Source organism: Nymphalis io, chromosome 16, assembly GCF_905147045.1.
Source record: "Nymphalis io chromosome 16, ilAglIoxx1.1, whole genome shotgun sequence".
In the NCBI taxonomy this organism is placed as follows: Eukaryota; Metazoa; Arthropoda; class Insecta; order Lepidoptera; family Nymphalidae; genus Nymphalis; species Nymphalis io.
Genome location: NC_065903.1, coordinates 11,148,703 through 11,168,055, shown reverse-complemented (window position 1 = coordinate 11,168,055; position 19,353 = coordinate 11,148,703). Strand labels below are relative to the sequence as shown.

The window sequence follows — 19,353 nt, the reverse complement described above, 5'->3', positions numbered from 1 at the left end:
TTTAATGCCAAGAAAACACAGGTATGCGCTCTCACGGCGAAAAAGTCAACATTTTCCCCTCTTCCCTCCCTCTGTGGTACTCCGCTGGTGATGCAAAGCAAAATCGCCATGCTGGGGATTGACGTTCGCTGCGACCTTAGTCCAAGGGATTACATCGAGGCTGTTATAAAAACAGCTTCACGGAAACTCGGAGTTCTGAACAAGGTGCGGCGCTTTTTCACGCCACAACAACTGTGCCTGCTGTACAAAACACAGGTACGGTCTTGCGTGGAATATTGCTCGCACCTTTGGGATGGCTCCGCTAAGTACCTACTTGAGGCCTTGGACCGGTTGCAGCGACGTGCCGTACGCATTATTGGCGACGTAAAGGTCACAAACACCCTTGAACCTTTACAATTGCGTCGTGAGATAGCAGCACTGAGCGCTTTCTATCGACTGTATCACGGCGAGTGCTCTGAGGAATTATTCTCTCTAATTCCTGCTTCCCCCTTCCTTCTTAAGTCCACGCGAGCTGGTTCTCGATGTCACCGCCTAACTGTGACAGCAATTCCATCGCGAACAAAGAAATTTGGCAACTCCTTTCTTTGTCGCACTTCCAAAAAATGGAATTCCTTACCAGCTCACGTATTCCCCTCCTCTTACAACCCGGGTTCCTTCAAACGAGGCGTGAAGAGGCATCTTGCGGGCCGGCAAGGCGAAGGCGGCTAGTGCAGAACGTTTTTCCCGTCTGTACTGGCCGTCGTCGCGTTTGGACTCTACTACCACTTACCATCAGGTGGAGTAGAGTCATTTGCCCTCCCGGCGATATAAAAAAAAAAAAAAAAAATATCGGTTGTCTGGTTTCCATAGTACTAGCTCTGCTTAGTTTGGGATCAGATGGCCGTGTGTGAATAATGTCCCAGGATATTATTATTATTATACTTATAAAAATATATTTTATGAAGATAAATTGGACTTGGGTTGAGTTAATTTGGACCAGAACATTCGGAAATATAATCAGATGTTTGCAATATGTAGCACTAATTATTTTTTTAATGAGGTAAAAGTGCTTCAGTTGGGGAAGTTACTTTAGTATCAAATCGTATAATTTTTTATTCACTTTCAGTTGTTTTTTAATTTATTACTGAAAGTAATATTTTTGTCATATTGTAATTAATGCTGAAATGTAATTGAACATGACTTATAAATGTATAATTTTAACGTTAGATGAAATAAGTGTTTTGTAGCAATATTTATTATTATATTAATTTTCTAGTATACATATTGTGATAAGAATTATAAATGAATAAAACAATGTAAAAAATTAACGTTTTTATTAAATAATGTCTTCTCATAATCGCAATCGTTATGACAAAGCTGTCCACACTATTTGTTCCTTAATTTACTCAACACTTTTAGCAACTAAAATTCACACAGTCTCTTCACATAACAATACAAAATAGGAATAGACCACGAAGCGACAACACTAGAGATTTTTTTCATAGACAAAGAAATTAATTCAGCCTACTCCTATTTCATTTGTTTTAATACATACACATCTTAGCCTACATTCAGGCAAATGTTGGTGTTCCTAAGTTAATAACTAAGTGCTAGAAATTAATCATCACCAGCAGATCTTTTTGCTTTCCTCATGCGTGGTGACTGTTTGGGTGTCTTAGGTGACTTTTCTGTAACAAAAAATTTAAATTATATCTTATTATATTACAAAGAGTTTATAATTATTTGTATATTTAGTTATTATGTACTTACTAAGCTGGTTGACAACTTCTCTGGGCAGCCAGTCATAGTCGACATCATTAGCTGTACCAGTCTCGAGGGGTTTAGGAGCAGCACGAGGGGAGCGACGGCGAGCCAGTGATGATAGAGCCTGCTGGCCTAGAACCAAAGCTAGCACACAGGCTGCTCCAAGGAATACATAGAGGAAGAAGGTTTCTCCATCCAAACCTTCAGATACTTCAACAATGTTTACAGTCTGGTTGTATACTGCCTCCTGTTGATTACATAATATAAATTATATATAACAAACACATATGCATAAACAAATTCAATACACATTTACTTTAAATAATGCTAATATTGAGAGCAATTTTAAGGTTACTTTTTACTCGCTTTCTATATATATATAGTTAACTTATCAACCACCTACTTATCAAGTTAAGTTTCAAATATTATGCTAGACATGAAATGTTTTATTTCTTTTATAATATAATTGAATTTTCAAACACAATTGCTTTGTTTGGTTTAATAGATATATCAATTTTAAGATACCTGGTAGAAGTTTCCACTGGAATCTCTGTAGTTAAGCTGAATATTGAGTCCAAAAGGTCTGCCAGCAAATGACTCACTAGGGATGAAGGAATAAGCAAATGTCGCCTCTTGTTTTGGCTTCACATCTCTGTAATAAGGCAATGCTGTGAAGTTTTGGATATAGTAAGTGTAGTCCATGGGGTATCTAAAGGATGCTTCCATGGTTTCAACAATGTAATCCTCTGAGCCTTTATTGACGAAACCAACGAGGAACTCCACAGGAAATCCTGCTTGTAGATCTGAAATAATGATTAGAAATTGGAGTTTAGTTTAATAGTATATTTTCATTGAAATAGTTGATAATATCATAAAGTGAATTACATATATTGTAACAATTTTTGTTGACAACTTAAGGTTGCCATGTTTCCACTGAAACAGCCTAATAAACAAACTAATGTAACTTTTATTAAAATTATTTACCTCAGAACTATTTCCACTTTTGAAATATGTTTAAGTTTACGTAAATATAATATAGCTTAAATGAGTATGTGTACCAATAAAATTAAAACTACTTTCATTTAACACTTACCGAATGCCACATCACCATAATTGGAAATGGGTTTTATGAATAGAATATTGGTATCTACATCTTGTGAAGACTTTATTACTGACTCATCATCATCACCTAGTGCATCTTCACCAACAACCTGGTTATCTTCACCTTCAATGTCAACTACATCATCTAGTTCATCTTCATCTGCCCGAACAAGGATTGTATTAGCTGAAATAAAACAATAAATTACATAAAACCTCTTTTGATTATGTACTTTTGTGTATTTACTGCCATATGTTTTGACAGAATCTTACTTAATAAATATGATTTGATATATAATAAATAATAAACACTGATAGAAATCATTTATATAAGTTCATGTTTAAGTAAAATCATAAAGAGAAATGATAAAGTTCATTGCTAAAATTTTGGATATATAAATAAAAAATGATATAACAATAAAAAAATTACATCGCAATTTAATGAAGTGTTCAAATTATGGATTATATTTTACGAGTAATTAGGATTAAATAAAGTTGAACTTATAATTTTAAGCCAATATATACGTAAAATGTAAGTCTTAGTTTACATATTTATAATTCATCAGTCATTACTGAATATAATTCGAGTAATAAATAATCTTTAAATATCAAATGTCAATGTATTTATAGGAACTTTCTTTCTAAAATAAATCGAATGCATTGCCACGTAATTCCATAGATACTTTCTATAAAAATGTAGCTTAATACTTACCACTTTGGAAGCAAAGCAATGCCGCTGGTAAAACCAATAACGTGAGATATATTAATTTCATTTTTTTAAAGTTTTTCTTTTAAGATTATTTAAGGAAACAAGTCAATATCTAGAGGTGACTAAAGACCATTCACTTCACTCTACACAATACGGCCACCACCGCGTAAACTTAATCTCACCAATGCCAATTTTATATCCAACTCGATTGACGTGGAAGGAACACTTGTCACTAGTGCGACAGCTCTTACTATTAAATCGTATAATTTTCCGGTTTTAATATGTGTTCGCATAATTTTGATAAAATGTACAGTGAAAATAGATTTTAAAATATAACTATAATCTTATAAAGCTCGACAAAAAATGTAATACCAATATAATAAAATCGTAGTTTACATTGTATTATTGTCCTATGGGTTAAATCAGAATTTGTAACGTTATATTTACCTAAGATTTATATTTTATATTTCGTTTCAGTTATTTTTAAGTTAGGTTATACATGTAAGTTTTTTACTACAACTGTGACTGAAATAAAATAATTACCATTATTATATAATGATATGGCTACATATATGCGCTTAAACTTTATACTTATGAGTTGAATACAAAGATTTATTGTAGGTAAATAACAAAACGAATAAGAAACATGTATTCTATGAAAAAGTTGATATTATAGTTTATTATTTAAAAAAAATGGTATTCTTGTATTTAAATATCCGGCCTAAACGAAAAACTAATGTACGAAACATTAGATGTTAGGAAGAGTATTGAAGTCTATCAGGTATCCGGCCCCTGATAGATAATTTGGGATGTAAAATCTGCGATTTATGTTCTTAAGGGGCTGCGAATAGTGCGAACGGCCAATCGATCAAGCTTAGTATTCCATTGTGCGTGCGGCAGCATGCAGTCATCTCAATTTTTGGTTTCGGTTAAGATGAACCATAAAGAGATATCGTCTATATCTCAAGCGATATAGACGATATCTCAAGCGCGATATTGCTATGTCCATGTTAGGAAACTACAGCGTAGTGTCGGAGCAATAAACCCAGTCCCATCAGCTAATTTGACAAACGAATGTGAGAATAATCAGGATTTACGTGAAACAATTACAACTATTCAACTAGCGGTCGATATTTATTGCGCGATTGGATTTTCGCATAAGAGCATGATCTGTATCAATTAAATGGCTCCATACATATACATGTACATTTGCTGAATTTTCTAGTATATATAAACATTCTTTTATGTAGTGTGCAATTTGTAGCAGTACAAAGAAGAGAGCGGATCGAATGTAGTGCTTGAGGCAGGATATTTCTCAATAATCTATCGCTTACAATGCTGATTTTATGAGGTCTGATGTATATAAATATTTGTATTAATTTCAGAAAATGGAAATATTTTATTGTGAATCGTAGTGTCAATTATTTCAAAGAAAATAGGTACCTATCCATCTATTGTAGTGTTTAAAAATTTTAACGATATTCCGTAGTGATGGTAAGCCTTTTGGTGGCGGTAAAAACGTCAGAGATGGAAGACGATCAGCATCGGGTATTATAACTTTGTCTTTAATATTATGCTTAGAATATTTATTTATGTTTGCCTCACTTTTATCCTCATTAATAGTTAGACCATGTTTTAAGACGCGGTTAATTTTTCTTATGTCTTTTTCTATTATCTTTAGTCTTTGTTGATAAAACTATATAATATTTACGTGTTATTTGTTACTGACTTTACTGACATAGACCTTATTCACACATAGCCTTGTGGCGAATTGAATTTTTTAATAAAAAAGGCAGACATGTGCGATCACGTTTTAAAACTCAATTTTGACGTTTTTTGACTTCTAGACAAGCCCAAAGGAACCATCGACGGGAATAGTAAATCCCCATTTCACCTACGGCAGGTGAAATAGTAGCATCAATATGGAGTTTAGTAACAGTTACAGTAAGTAAAAGAGTTACAGTAAGTCTGCCGATCGCTGGCTCTTAGGTCATATGTAGGCAGGCAAAGTTGCTTTTCATAACGACCTTGGAGAAGCAACTTCTAATTGACTGTTGTTGCCGCATTGCTATATGCTTACTACGGCAAACGTTAGCGAAATACGATGATACTAGTTGTACAAGAGAAGCTTTTGCGCCGATATGTATTATTTCGAACTAACTTCTGCTACCCTAGAAACAATGCTTGATTGTGAGCGTCATCCAGCGATAAGTCTAAAATTCCGGAAACAAATACGTTGCGTACATCAAAATTTTTAAAATCACATTATTTTTTTTATAATTATTACTTTAAATCCTAAAAACAATTGTCTACCGACTCTTCAATTAGCTCGTTGCTAGAGCGTGTCTAGCAAAAAATATATTTTTTGGTTTTATGAATAGCTTATCCAATATTGCCGTTTCATAGGTGGAACATGATGAGGTCTCATGTATTCATCCATTTTATATTAAAATATTATTTAGAACAAATTGTAATAGGAAAACGTCGAATAAATACTTTTATTCTACATAATAAAAGTACATAGTGAAATGTGACATTAATTAGGTATAGGTAAAATAATAAAAATTAAAGAGGTTAAATATCACTACAAGTTTATATCTATACAAATCCAAATAGAGGTTATCTGCCTCAACTTCAATACTTATAAACAAAGATTTTTTATTAGATAGCTAATATATTTATTATTAAGTAAAGCTTTGACATACCGTGGAATAAATTATGTATTAATATTATTACATATTAAATTTTATCATTAAAAAAAAATATTGACTTTGTATGTATGTAAAATTGTATTTACAGTGGCTATTGTAGTTACTGAGGTTGACTTACAAATCAAACATCAACATTGATTTTTGGCAAACAATTGTCTTAAATTAGATAAAATAAAATATTTAACAAAGAATAGAATACGTACAACAATGTAGTAAAAATATATTTTATATTAAATTAATAAATAAAAAATGTAATGTGTGCGTAATATATAATTGATAAATAAATGAAGAATATTATATGAGAGTATACGTATATTGTTCTATATTATTATTATATAAGTAATTGCATATTCTAATTCATCAACGAGTTTGTGTCCACAGTAAAAAAATGATTCAAGCATTAAATAAAGTGGAAGTAAATTAAACGTAGCCTCAGAAACGTTGCATTTATACGTTACATATAGAAACGTTGTACTCATAACGCTCCCTTAAATTTTATTCTCATCGCGATCACGTTAACATTTAATAAAAACTGAATATGATATGATTATTCCAAAAGCGTCTTTATAATAGTTAGGTACGAATGTTACAATAATATATTCGGATGTCAATGGTCAAGATTTTGTAATTCAAATTTATTTTAATTCTATTGTAGTCTTGCGGTTACAGTGACGACAGACAGTAATGGCGAATAGAGGTATTGGTAGAAAGCATTTTTTTTAAATGTTTAAAAGTCGATCGAATCGAATCGAATCCCCCTCAAAAGGGAGAGAAGGCACTACAGTGGGACATTAACAGACAAAAAAAACGATTATTTTCTTATTTTAAAATTTTACGTTTGCAATGTTGCAGTGACAAGAAGTTACTACAAAATATTTACAAGGCGGCATGCGACTGCCTTACCAAAATGTGACTTTACTCCGAAAATATATTCAGTGAGTTTTTTTATTTTTTATTTATTTAAAAAAAGATAGGCAGACTGGCAAATGGTCCAATGATAAGTTGTCATCACCGCCCAATACCATAGACGTTGGCACTGTAAGAAATATTATCCATCCCTTATGTGCCACCAACCTGGTTATCTGTATAATATATATTATATAGATTGCCGTTTGGCGATAGCATATATGATGAGTAGATGGTTCCTACCCAGACGAGCTTGCACAAAGCCTACCTGCAATGGTTTGATGATGTTATTACAATCGATTTTGGTCATAGCAGCCAATCACAACGGAGACTAACGCAAGACCTATTATAATGAACAAGCATATTTTTTGTCTTTCTTTTGTATCTTTATTTGAGTAACAGAAATGTTGTTATTTACTTCAAGCCTTAAATAGCTATCATTTACTTGTATGTAGCCATACTGCTTACCCAACTTGGGGCCGGTTAATTGCTATCTTTAACACAGGTTATCTAAATAGCCCATAAAGGAAAGTGAGATCCAGTCGCCGGAAAAAAAACGGGTATTGGTTACATAGATTTAAGTCTGCAATGTTAATATACTCGTGTTTTATTATTAAATGTAAGATTTTTATAAGAATAAAAATATCTATGATAAGATTTGCATGTCATATATGTGACTTGACATGTTTGGGTATGTTAAAATGTATACTATCATGTTTTATGCAAATAAACTAAATTATATTTGCATATAAAAGTCTCCATTCTTTCGTTCTCCATCGGGACTGGATATCAGTAACTTAATTATAAAAGATAATAACATACTGGAATAATAAAAGTATTGTTTTCAATTTAGGGTCCATCTGTCCAAAAGACTGATAAAATAAAAACGGAAAACATAGCACCAGCTATATTTGACATCTACAAGCGGCCATTGGTACTTCACCAGGGACACATGCAGTGGCTGTTCGACCACGAAGGAAGACGATACCTCGACCTCTTTGGAGGAATAGTAACCGTATCGGTAGGACATTGCCACCCGTGAGTTTAATACTTTCGCTATTATTGCTGTGTAATATTTTATTGAGTTTGTTACTCCGTGATTTTTATTCGACAGTTATATATGGTTTTTTTTTAATGAATGAATTCGTTAATAATAATTATACTGATTTCAGTAAAGTATCAGCTGCGCTGCACGAACAGATAGACAGTCTCTGGCATGTAACGAACATTTATAGACACCCAAAAATCTATGAATACGTTGAAAAACTTACTGCGAAGTTTCCTGGTGATTTGAAGGTTTCTAAAATTGATTATGTTAGTGATTTAAGTGCAGCGCAGACCCTGGGCCTTCAGATCCTCCAGCACCCTTTGATCGGCTGTTTCACTTCACATCAATTGCATTTCAGTTAATGTTATATAAATAATATTTACAAATCAAACAACGCTTATGTATCCCTGAAAATTGTTTTTGACATTTTTGCACCCCTACCTGGCACCTATATAGAGCGTTCACTTCTCTCGCTTTACCCCAGGACCGGCGCTGTTTAAATTAAAATTAAATTTTGTGCAATATAATAAATGCAATGCAAATAATAACTGAAAAAGCATCCGAAGGTTCTATTTGTCACGTTTAAAAAGATGCACGCGCTATACATAATAATAATGTTCTCCGGACAGTCTCTATTCCCTCTCATAACCTGATGGGAGGGTAATCCGACACGACCGGAAAGAGTTTAGGCGCAGGAAAAATGGCTTTTCGTGCTTTCCGAGGAGTGTATACACCTCCAACTTCCAGTATTCCTGTTACCGAGAATTTTCAACAGAAAAACACAATAACTGTTCATTGCCCCGACTCGGGAATTGAACCCAGGACCTCTGGGTCCACAGCCTTAAATCTAGCCACTAGATCAACGAGGCACTATACATATTAAATATATGAATATATATGTGCTTTACTAATATATTTTTTATATACATTAGGTGGTGTATCTAGTAAACAGTGGTACAGAAGCAAACGATCTCGCATTACTCCTTGCCAAGGCTTACACGGGCAGTAATGACGTCATATCTTTACAAAGTAGTTACCATGGCTATTCCAGTACTCTAATGGGCTTAACGGCTATGCAGTCTTACCGAATGCCTATTCCAGTACCCACTGGCATGCATCATGTGAGTATATGTATTTTTTATTATTATTATACAGTCTTACAATTCGTAAACGATAGAATTGTGCCAATTATAAATTCCGATAAAAAAAGTGGAAGACCTTTCTTTTCTTCTTCAAGAAAGGCGAATTTTTGCTTTTGTTTAATTATTAGATTCTCATGTTTTAATATGATTCCTGTTAGGAATATATCAAATTTTTAAAAAGTACTAAATTGTCTATGATCTCATCCCAATATCTTTAATAAGATTAATGAATTCATGCAGGCGATGCTACCAGATCCCTACAGAGGCATCTGGGGTGGCTGCCGGGACTCCGTATCTCAGGTGCAAGATTCGTGTACGTGCGAAGGCGATTGCGTGTCTTCTGATAAATACATTAAACAGCTCTCAGAGGTATGTTCTAGTAGATTAATGATGTAATTTTATCTCAAGACTTAAAAGTCAAATAATAATTATTTTTTTCATCCTCAATATAGATCTTCTACTCTAATATTTTTGTAATCCTTTAATGTTGTAAACTTTCATTATCAGATTTTAGAAAATTCAGTGCCAGCTGGCAGAGTTGCAGCATTCTTTGCGGAATCTATCCAGGGAGTAAATGGCGCAGTTCAGTTTCCGAAGGGATATATTAGGAAAGCAGCTGAATTGATAAGAAAACATGGAGGTCTTTATGTTGCTGATGAGGTAATATAAATGTAATACATAAGTTACGTTGATACTTTTACAATGAGTCATCAGTTGTGTTATCAAGCATGTAATTTCCCAAAAACCTGTGCAATAAATAATTATTATCACAGTTATATTATAATATTTTCACAGTTATTACGAGTCTATTTTAAAATGTATTTTTTTGTAATCAGGTGTTATATTATTGTTTATTTGACAATTTTTAGTACTTTTTATAGTTTTAACGTCGAGATGGCCCAATGGTAAGAACGCGTGAATCTTAACCGATGAACGTGGGTTCAAACCCGGGCAAGCACCTCTGAATTTTCATGTGCTTAATTTCTGTTTATAATTCATCTCGTGCTTTTCGGTGAAGGAAAAGATCGTGAGGAAACCTGCATGTGTCTAATTTCACCGAAATTCAGCCACATGTGTATTCCACCAACCCGCATTGGAGCAGCGTGGTGGAATAAGCTCCAAACCTTCTCTTCAAAAGGGAGAGGAGGCCTTAGCCCAGCAGTAGGACATTTACAGGCTGTTACTTTATAGTTTTAACATAACAGGTGCAAACCGGCATTGGTCGCACAGGCGACGCATTTTGGGGCTTCCAGAACCATAATATTCAACCAGATATAGTCACCATGGCCAAGGGAATTGGTAATGGTTTTCCACTCGCTGCAGTTGTCACAACAAAGGCAATAGCTGAAGCTCATAACAAAAGCTCGTATTTTAATACATTTGGAGGTAATCCAATGGCTGCTGCTGTTGGTAAAGCTGTTTTGGAGGTAAATGTATATAATTGCGAATTATCTATTTGATAATATTCCAAACATGAAATTGTTTATTATTATTATAACAAAAAAGTTTGAAGGCCTTTTATAAAAAAAGTATGACTAAATTCCTTATCCTTATTGTGAGACATAGTTATCAGCCAGTTTTACAACTGGGTTTCTTTTACCTGTTATTCTCAGCTCTGATGTGTCTATTTTCGTATAGATGGTAGATTTTTGAAAATTAATGCCGAAACAAATCTAACTCCTCTACTCTGAATAAAAACGATCACTTTGATACCTACAGGTCATTGAAGAAGAGGGACTACAGCAAAATTGTAAAGAAACAGGACGATATTTTCTAGAACAATTAATGGCTTTACAAAAATGTTATCCTGTAATCGGTGATGTTCGCGGTAAAGGATTAATGATAGGATTAGAGTTAGTTGAACCGGGCACGAAGCAACCGTTGAAATTGAGTGACGTAAAAGATATCCTAGAATCGATCAAAGATTTGGGAATCTTAATTGGAACTGGAGGAAGATATAGTAATGTAAGTTTTAACAATCCTACAAATGCAAAATTAATTAATATTTAAATTTTCCTTTTTGTTGTTTAAAATTATTTTTAATTTTTCAGGCGTTGAGAATAAAACCTCCTATGTGTATCAACAAAAACGACGTCGATTTCGCCATATCAGTGTTGGATCAAGTATTTAATAATTATAAGAAAAATAAATAGATTGCAATTATATTAGAAAAAAAAAACCATTTTCTTTATTTATTCGATATTTTTTTTAATCTATGAAACAAACCCACAATGATGCCTTCTCCTAGTTATATTATGATTATTAATAAATTAAAAAAAAATAACTTCATCATCAATTTATGTACTCACACCAAAATAATTTACAAAGACGATTATGCAAATTAAAATTAAAAATAGTTTGTGTGTCATGACTTCAAATATGATTGCTTGAATTTTCTTTCTATCACCAGTGCAGGCAATAAGACGAAGTAATATAATTATGTTTTAAAAAGTTTCTACACTATTACACCTACATTCTTTGGTGAGACTAGGCATGTACCATCCAACAAAAAAAGCACAACTCCATCATCAGGGAACAAGTGCAAGCCACCAAGGCTTTTTACCACCACTACGCCTAGTTCCAAAAGACTCAAGAGCAGGAACGTTGTTACTGACAAGAGCCCTTCTTTTTATATCATTAAGAAATCCTTGTCCATGATCCATCCCGAGAAGTCTACCTGAATAACCTGACAACCTGAAAGACCGTGTTAGCGGAAAGAGTCCATCTCCTTTCAACAGTCATCAGTTCTCAAAGCACAGCTGTGTTTCCGGACAGACCTATTGTTATGTTAAACATCATAATTCATTTCACAAAAAAGTGAAAACAAACTTCAAATCTTATAACCAGCTTAATAGACATGAAGTAATAATACACATCATATTATTCAATGACCTTATTATTTTTTTATATACGTAGTTTTTAAGACATAATGGAGTTGTTAGAAGTAACGTTTCTAGACGAATTCAAAGTGGTCAACCGTCAATGTCATTCTGAATATTTTATCAATCAAGTACTTAAGTAGGTTATTTGTCAAATTTAAAATTTGATGGAGTTCATAGCACGCTATTTCTATATAAATGTATTTTTATACCTATAATCATTTATCTTTTTAAGTCCGTTATAAGGCTAGGTTTACAGATTTTGCGGCTAGTACAGGCTACAGATCCAATTTTTAAATTACTTATTACAAAAAAAATAATTAAGAAATAGCCTTGGCTAAATAAAACACAGGTATTGATTACAGAATACAAAATTAAAAGATAAAAATATTACAAAAAAAATGGTATTTAAGTGTCAAGAAGATAGTTTTCTTACAGAGGTAAGCTTATCATTATCATTCTTAAGAATTATGTTTGATTGAAACAATAAGTTAATTGAATTTTATTTCAATAAACCAATCTAAAATTATATGAATAGTAATTTTTTTTTTAATAAATTTAAAATGAAGATAATAAAATAAACAAAGTAAATACCTTCTATAATAATTTTCTAGAAAAGTATATAAATAAAAAAATTACATTAATTGTTGTAATTTTATGCTTGAGTACATAATTGTTTTTCTTGAATATTACAAGTCAAAACAAATTGACAGAACGAAAATATGATAGAAACTGTAAGTAATAAGGTATTTTCCTTCCTATTTTGACAGCATCAGCTTATCAATGAATTAAACAATTTTAGAGATGAGTGTATATATTTTTAATTGGATATCTTCTAAGCATGTCATAAAATGGAATAGAAATCTTAACTCTCCTGTGTATATTGTATTTTATATTTTCTATTTATACATTCCAATAGTTCAATTCTAAAGTAATTAAATGTGAAGAAACTAAGGAGCCAATAGTTGAGTATGGAAAGGTGTCCAAATTTGAAGGATTTCAAATAACCTTAGAGAATACAATACTCTTTCCAGCAGGAGGAGGCCAGGTATGCTCATTTTTTAAGCAGATTTAAAAAAAAAATACTGTTTTTTGAAGGAATTACTAAACTTCCTATTTACCCCTCCAATTAAGCATTAAATAATAAATTGTATCCAACATGCACATAAGACTGGGGATAACAATTCCACAAGGGATCAGGATGGAACCTACAATTTTAACACTGCTAGATAGCTACTAAAACAATTGTGCTATTGACGCTTGCATAATAGGTACCAATATTAGAAACGAGAATTTATCACAGCTTTAAAACCTTTTATATCTATATTCGATAATTATAATCCTAATTAATATTATAAATGGGCGAGTTTATTTCTTTGTTTGTTACACTTTCACATCCCAACCATTTAACTGATCATCATGAAATTTGCATACACATTGTCAGGGGTATGTAAGACATAGGGTACCTAACACCTTCTGCCCCCCACACTAGTGTGAGTACGAAGGGCCTGATAAATGCTTATGTAGTTGTTGCTAAACTTATATACATGTATATCTTTGTGATTGTCATTAAAGAATATAACTTTTATTATTAAACTTTCAGCCTTTCGATGTAGGCTGGTTAAATGATATAGAAGTATTGCAAGTGCTTCGTAAAGGAGATCAAGCTGTTCATTTTACCCAGGAACCAATAGAAGTTGGTACAAATGTAATACAGAAAATTGATTGGTCAAGACGGTTCGACCATATGCAGCAACATTCGGGTGTGTTCATAACTGTTATATATATTTCTAAAAATCCTTAAGTGTATCTTAATAAAATAAACCTTATATTCAACTCAAAATACACCTTATTTTCAAATTTCAACTTTTTAGACTAGTAGTTTTGGCTGTGTGTTAATAGTCTGTCAGGACTAATGATTTTATAAGTATATATTGTACTGGATTATTAGTAATAGCTACATCTAGCCAGATTATTATAAGTTATCGAAAGATTATCAGATTTTATTGTTTTGTTTACTCATAAAAATTAATAAATTGAATGATATCTGGCTGTAAGTATAAATCAAACTTAAGTCAATATTTATTATGCCATGGTTACAGGTCAACATCTATTGTCGGCAATATTAGAAAGAGATCACAGTTTGCCCACGACGAGCTGGTGGTTGGGTGCTGATGAATGTTTCGTCGAACTTGAATCAACAACCATCGGTGATGATACGATACAGGTTGTTGAAGAACAATGCAACAAACACATACGTTCGGCCACACCAGTTACTGTCAAATTTTTAAAAGCAAATGATCCTGATTTGAATGAGGTATTAAGATTTTTTTTATCAATCCTCAGGTTTAATAACAGGCAGAGCAGGCTTTGCTTGTTGGCATTTGGGGATTAATATATATATTTTTTATTGTTTGTATCGATCATGATAGCAAAAAACTGGAATGACGATATATTGTCTGTGAGACTGTTCACTGATGACTTGAAAAATTAATTGTTTAAAACCTTTTTTATATTAAGTGACTAAGTACTGAAAAGGCACCATAAATATGCGAGTCCAACTTTAACATTCGAGTCAAGTATTACAATATTAAGTTACTTATCAAATGAATCAATGAACTTATTTGAATGTGGTCTTAATCATGCAACAAAACTTTTGATGAAACAATAACTTTTTAAAAATTTTCGACATGACGTTACCCCTTCGCGGCCTGGCATAAAATAAATTAGAAACGCAAAGTAAGATAAATTTTTTTCTTTCGTCAAAGATTATGGTTCAGATTGACATGTTTTACCTATAGGGGTTCAACCCTCTCCGCGTCAATATATATGCAATTATGTTTGTAGGCACACACGAGGGGGCTGCCTAAGGATTGCATGGATACGATACGCGTGATTTGCATCGGTGATATTGACGAAAACATGTGTTGTGGAACACACGTTACTAATTTAAGGTAAACATGTAAACTACCTGTGGTCCGTCGTTTTGAAAATCATTTTTTGCCTTAGTCTAAATAAAAACTTTAATTTCATTTAAAATTAAAATATATATATAAATACGAAAGCTCTGTCTGTCTGTTACGCTTTCACAACACTAAAACTAACGACCCCCCCCCTCCTCCACCACCCTACCATATCTACCCCTCTTACCTAACATGTGGGTACTAATAATATATACACTTTCTTTGACCTTTTTTCAGTCAGCTGCAAATGATAAAACTGTTAGGTGTCGAACCGGGGAAGAAAGGAAAGACAAACCTCAGGTTCCTTGTTGGTAATCGTGTTACAAAAACATTCCAAAGAATGTTGGACAGAGAGAAGGCTCTAATAGGACTGTTGAAGTAAGTCAACACCGATATTAAATTTTATTATTATTTTTACCGTAACAGTCTGTGAATGTCGCACTGCTGGGCTAAAGGCCTCCTCTCCCTTTTTTTTGAGAAGGATATACAATAAATATTTATAGCCTATTCAAATCACAGGTGTACAGACAAATAAACTTTGTCATTGAATTGACCGGATATCATTGGTTTAAAAACAAATTCAATAACCTAAATATACAGTCATTTTTAAACAATTCTTTGCTTTACAGAAATGAACCATTGAAACATGAGGAATTAGTATCTAAATTGCAGAAAAACCTGAAAATAACGAATAAGAATTTACAAAATGTCCTGTCAGAGTTAGCTCAGTACGAAGTTGACAAAATAAAAAATACTCAACCGAAACCAAAATATTTATTTATGTTTAAGAAGGAGGCTAACCCTGACTTCAACCGCGCTATTTGTAAGGGATTGGAAAATGAAGAGATGTTTGTTTTCGTAGCATCCGAAGACCAGGATAAGCCTAAAGAAGGTCAAATCATTATACAGGGTGCAGAAACAGACTTTAAAGCTTTAGGACAACAGTAAGTACTTATGTCTTTAAAAAACCGAAAGGGACAGGATATGCAACTGCTTAAAAAAAAATTGCTTAGGGAGTGATACAGCTTGCGTAAGAAATATGTCAAATCAGTAAAAAATATTTAATTATTTATGGTTTGATCATTTATAGCTGTCTTATTTTACTTATAAAGTAATGGGTATTTGTGGTGTATAATTATTGCTGAATTCATTTGGTAGGACAAAAAAAGCTTGCTATACTTTACATAAGAGTATGGATTCTGTCAAATTTGTTTAATTTAAAGATCATACCAGAACTTCCTTTGTTAGTGTAATATGTACTTTTATAACTAATTCAAAAAGTTATTTTACATTATAACTTAGATCAAGTATAATGTTTATTTGTTAATCAATGTATAAAGTCTTGTTCGTTACTAGAAACAAGGATTAAATAAAAATAAACAAAATCAAACCAATTACAATTTCATTTAAATTAAGAAGTTCCAAATTTTTTTCTTTATTTGCTTGACGAAACTAAATTTAAAATATTTATGCTATAAAAATATATAAGTTATTTAGTTAATTAGTAAATTTCGAACTTATTTATTTTAAACCCATAAGTACTATTTTAATATTATTTTACTTATTATTTTCAGAATAACTGATATATTAAAATGTAAAGGTGCCTTTAAGAATGGAAAATTCCAAGGGAAAGCTGGAGACTTGGGAAGTATTAATAAATGTAAGAAATTGATAGAAGATTACTTTAATAATTTTGTGTGATATAAATATAATATAATGTAATAATAAATCTTTTTTTATTTTGACGTATAAATGCTTCTTTATAAATAAACTATTTAAATTTTCGGTCATCACAATCATTATTAAAAATATTCATATTATGTAAAATAATTTTAATTGATAATAATGTAACATATTTAAATTGGTTTGGCTTTATAATTTTTTAAAATCAGTTCATGATAGTTGGCAATAATTTCATAGGCCATTTATTACTAATACACAAATGGTTATTTCACATCGAAACATTTTCTATATAATAAATGCAAACACCAATATAAATGTAATTCCATTATTACAATGAAAAACAATCCTTCAACAAAACAATCAATTACAACTAACAAAATTAATCCCCAATACATGCCTTATCCACATAATTGTAAGTCATATAATGAATATAATAATTCAATATTAGTTTAAAACCATTTTTTTACCTATACCATTTTACACTTAATTAAAGATTATATATAATATGTCGTACTGCCTCTTTTGTAACAATGTTAATTAAACTTTAGTTTCTGAAACATTGATTAAAGTTGGATTAACTTATTTAGTTTTTATCGCCTGTCACCATCATTTTGTCCAGATGTATTACATTATTAGACAAAATTTAATTTATTATGCGACTCATTGTATTAATTGGCTGCCATTACCCAATGTTCATTAGTTTAAAGCTAAATTAGTTATATTTATTTAAATTTAATTCTGAAACTGGATATGAGGCAAAGCAATAATTGTTAAATTAGTTGTTTATAGATTGCATACAAAAGAATTGGTACCATAATAATATACATAGATAACAGAAAAAACAGGTTACACTTGTAAGTATTATTGAAAGCTTACAAATTATTTACTTGCAACACTGAAAATAACAAAGTTCATGAAATTCACTCGATCCACTAGATAAATAAAAGGTCAATTAACTAATATCCTAATATACTCTATCTTAATAAGCCTTATCCTTACAATCAATGGAGTTTGATGCATTTATACTGGCAATAAGTTTTTCAATGCCAAGATTGGTCCAATCCTGTGATAGATCATCCAAGTAGTTGTCAAAATCGATGAGGTCTTTCTGCACACCGCGCTGTAGTAAGTGTGAAACAGTTTCCAAAACATATGGTGTCTCTAAAAACATTTAAAAACTTATTTTTTTCTGATTGGCATAGTGACTAATTATGTAAATAAAGGTAAACTAATTTTTTTGTGTGAAAATTGACCATGTTGTATATTTTTTTTAAGTTATTATAGAGCAAAGAAATAATTAAATACAGGCATTATTAATTACTTAAAAAATGACATTAAATGTATTTTACATATACATAAAGTATGTACTACTTACGGAATAAGACTTTATTGGCATCCTTTGGCTTCCACTTTCCCTCAGTGTACTTATGTAGCTTTATAGCTGGAGTATCCAAATGTTGCACCAACTTTTTATTGTCAATCTAAATAAACAATGTTTTATATATAAATTTTTGTAGAAAAGTAGAACGTCAGCTTAGAAAGAAACTTTTATTACAAAATACACTTTATTACACAATAGATACATATATTTTTTTTTGTTATATCATTTAATAAATATATTTATTGAAAATTTTCATTTTCAAAATAGACTGTACATCTATGTAATTTACACAAATTAAAATTATTGACAATTTAAAATATTGATTTATGTTAGACTTACAACTACGAAGACAGCTGATGGAAAATGTTCAGCAATCTTTTCAGCGATCTTTTGTCCTGGACACTTTTCAACTGTATTATCTCTGAAATTCTCGCAGGCAGCATAATAACCAGCTATAACTCTATTGTCAGCCTGGGCTACCGTTTCTATCTGCAATTAATACACATAAAGTAACTTCATTATTAATAAACATTTCATTCAAATTTTACTAACGATGTCTAAATAAATAATGAATATGAAAACAGTTATAACTGTTTATTGATCTGTTTAAAAATAGTTATAACTGTTTATTGATCTGTTTGAAAATAGTTATGACTGTTCATTACGATTTGATCTGAGCATGCTAGGTAACAAATATTTTAAATGTTACCTGTGTTAAAGCAATCTCTGCCATTGGAGATAAATAATGACTATGATGAAATAGTGGTACTGTATCCACAATGTCTAAGTCTTGATTTTTGGCTCCTGATCTGATTTTGGTACCATCAGCAAGGAGCACTCCATTCACAGCACAGTGCGGATATTTCGCCGCATGTAGAATTAGTTTTGCATAGGCGGATGTTTCTAACGACACTTCACCCATTTTTACTTAGTTATTAACTGATAATAAACGTATGGAATGTAAACTGTAAGTTAATTATAAATAATTGGTAATCGTATGCAGGTTCAGCAGAATAATTAATGTCACTGTCAAGTCAAATGTCAAATACACTACTCACAGAGTTGGAAGGTACCCTATAATTGTACCAGT

General features: G+C 31.8%; 3 protein-coding genes across 3 annotated transcripts; 1 reads left to right on the top strand and 2 right to left on the bottom strand.

Annotated features, from left to right (window-relative positions):
- Positions 1-1,296: 1,296 nt before the first annotated feature.
- Positions 1,297-3,764, bottom strand: LOC126774333 (translocon-associated protein subunit alpha). The gene is made up of 5 exons (XM_050495810.1): positions 3,554-3,764; positions 2,837-3,028; positions 2,269-2,546; positions 1,750-1,990; positions 1,297-1,667 (listed from the first exon to the last, which is right to left on the bottom strand). Exons 1-5 carry the CDS (start codon positions 3,612-3,614, stop codon positions 1,597-1,599), a joined length of 843 nt encoding a protein of 280 aa, XP_050351767.1. The 5' UTR covers positions 3,615-3,764; the 3' UTR covers positions 1,297-1,596.
- Positions 3,765-5,361: 1,597 nt separating this feature from the next.
- Positions 5,362-16,933, top strand: LOC126774359 (alanine--glyoxylate aminotransferase 2, mitochondrial). The gene is made up of 17 exons (XM_050495849.1): positions 5,362-5,494; positions 7,114-7,196; positions 8,021-8,205; positions 8,340-8,463; positions 9,148-9,336; positions 9,598-9,726; positions 9,865-10,017; positions 10,563-10,784; positions 11,077-11,322; positions 11,409-11,450; positions 13,156-13,284; positions 13,840-13,999; positions 14,339-14,553; positions 15,084-15,190; positions 15,437-15,577; positions 15,829-16,143; positions 16,774-16,933. Exons 1-17 carry the CDS (start codon positions 5,473-5,475, stop codon positions 16,898-16,900), a joined length of 2,589 nt encoding a protein of 862 aa, XP_050351806.1. The 5' UTR covers positions 5,362-5,472; the 3' UTR covers positions 16,901-16,933.
- A 109-nt stretch (positions 16,934-17,042) lies between these two features.
- LOC126774346 (ER membrane protein complex subunit 8/9 homolog) lies at positions 17,043-19,276 on the bottom strand. The gene is made up of 4 exons (XM_050495831.1): positions 18,973-19,276; positions 18,603-18,752; positions 18,258-18,363; positions 17,043-18,043 (listed from the first exon to the last, which is right to left on the bottom strand). Exons 1-4 carry the CDS (start codon positions 19,183-19,185, stop codon positions 17,862-17,864), a joined length of 651 nt encoding a protein of 216 aa, XP_050351788.1. The 5' UTR covers positions 19,186-19,276; the 3' UTR covers positions 17,043-17,861.
- Positions 19,277-19,353: the final 77 nt, after the last annotated feature.

Excerpts from the sequence above, each read along its gene's own strand:
- LOC126774359 (XM_050495849.1), top strand. The coding sequence starts at position 5,473 with ATGGAGTTTAGTAACAGTTACA. Across the intron at positions 10,018-10,562 it reads GTCTTTATGTTGCTGATGAG|GTGCAAACCGGCATTGGTCG; the intron begins GTAATATAAATG and ends TTAACATAACAG. Across the intron at positions 11,323-11,408 it reads CTGGAGGAAGATATAGTAAT|GCGTTGAGAATAAAACCTCC; the intron begins GTAAGTTTTAAC and ends TTAATTTTTCAG.
- LOC126774346 (XM_050495831.1), bottom strand. The coding sequence starts at position 19,185 with ATGGGTGAAGTGTCGTTAGAAACATCCGCCTATGCAAAACTAATTCTA. Across the intron at positions 18,753-18,972 it reads CAGAGATTGCTTTAACACAG|ATAGAAACGGTAGCCCAGGC; the intron begins GTAACATTTAAA and ends TATTAATTGCAG. Across the intron at positions 18,044-18,257 it reads TGCCAATAAAGTCTTATTCC|AGACACCATATGTTTTGGAA; the intron begins GTAAGTAGTACA and ends AAATGTTTTTAG.
- LOC126774333 (XM_050495810.1), bottom strand. The coding sequence starts at position 3,614 with ATGAAATTAATATATCTCACGTTATTGGTTTTACCAGCGGCATTGCTT. Across the intron at positions 2,547-2,836 it reads TTATGGTGATGTGGCATTCG|ATCTACAAGCAGGATTTCCT; the intron begins GTAAGTGTTAAA and ends TCATTATTTCAG. Across the intron at positions 1,668-1,749 it reads AGAAGTTGTCAACCAGCTTA|AAAAGTCACCTAAGACACCC; the intron begins GTAAGTACATAA and ends TTTTTGTTACAG.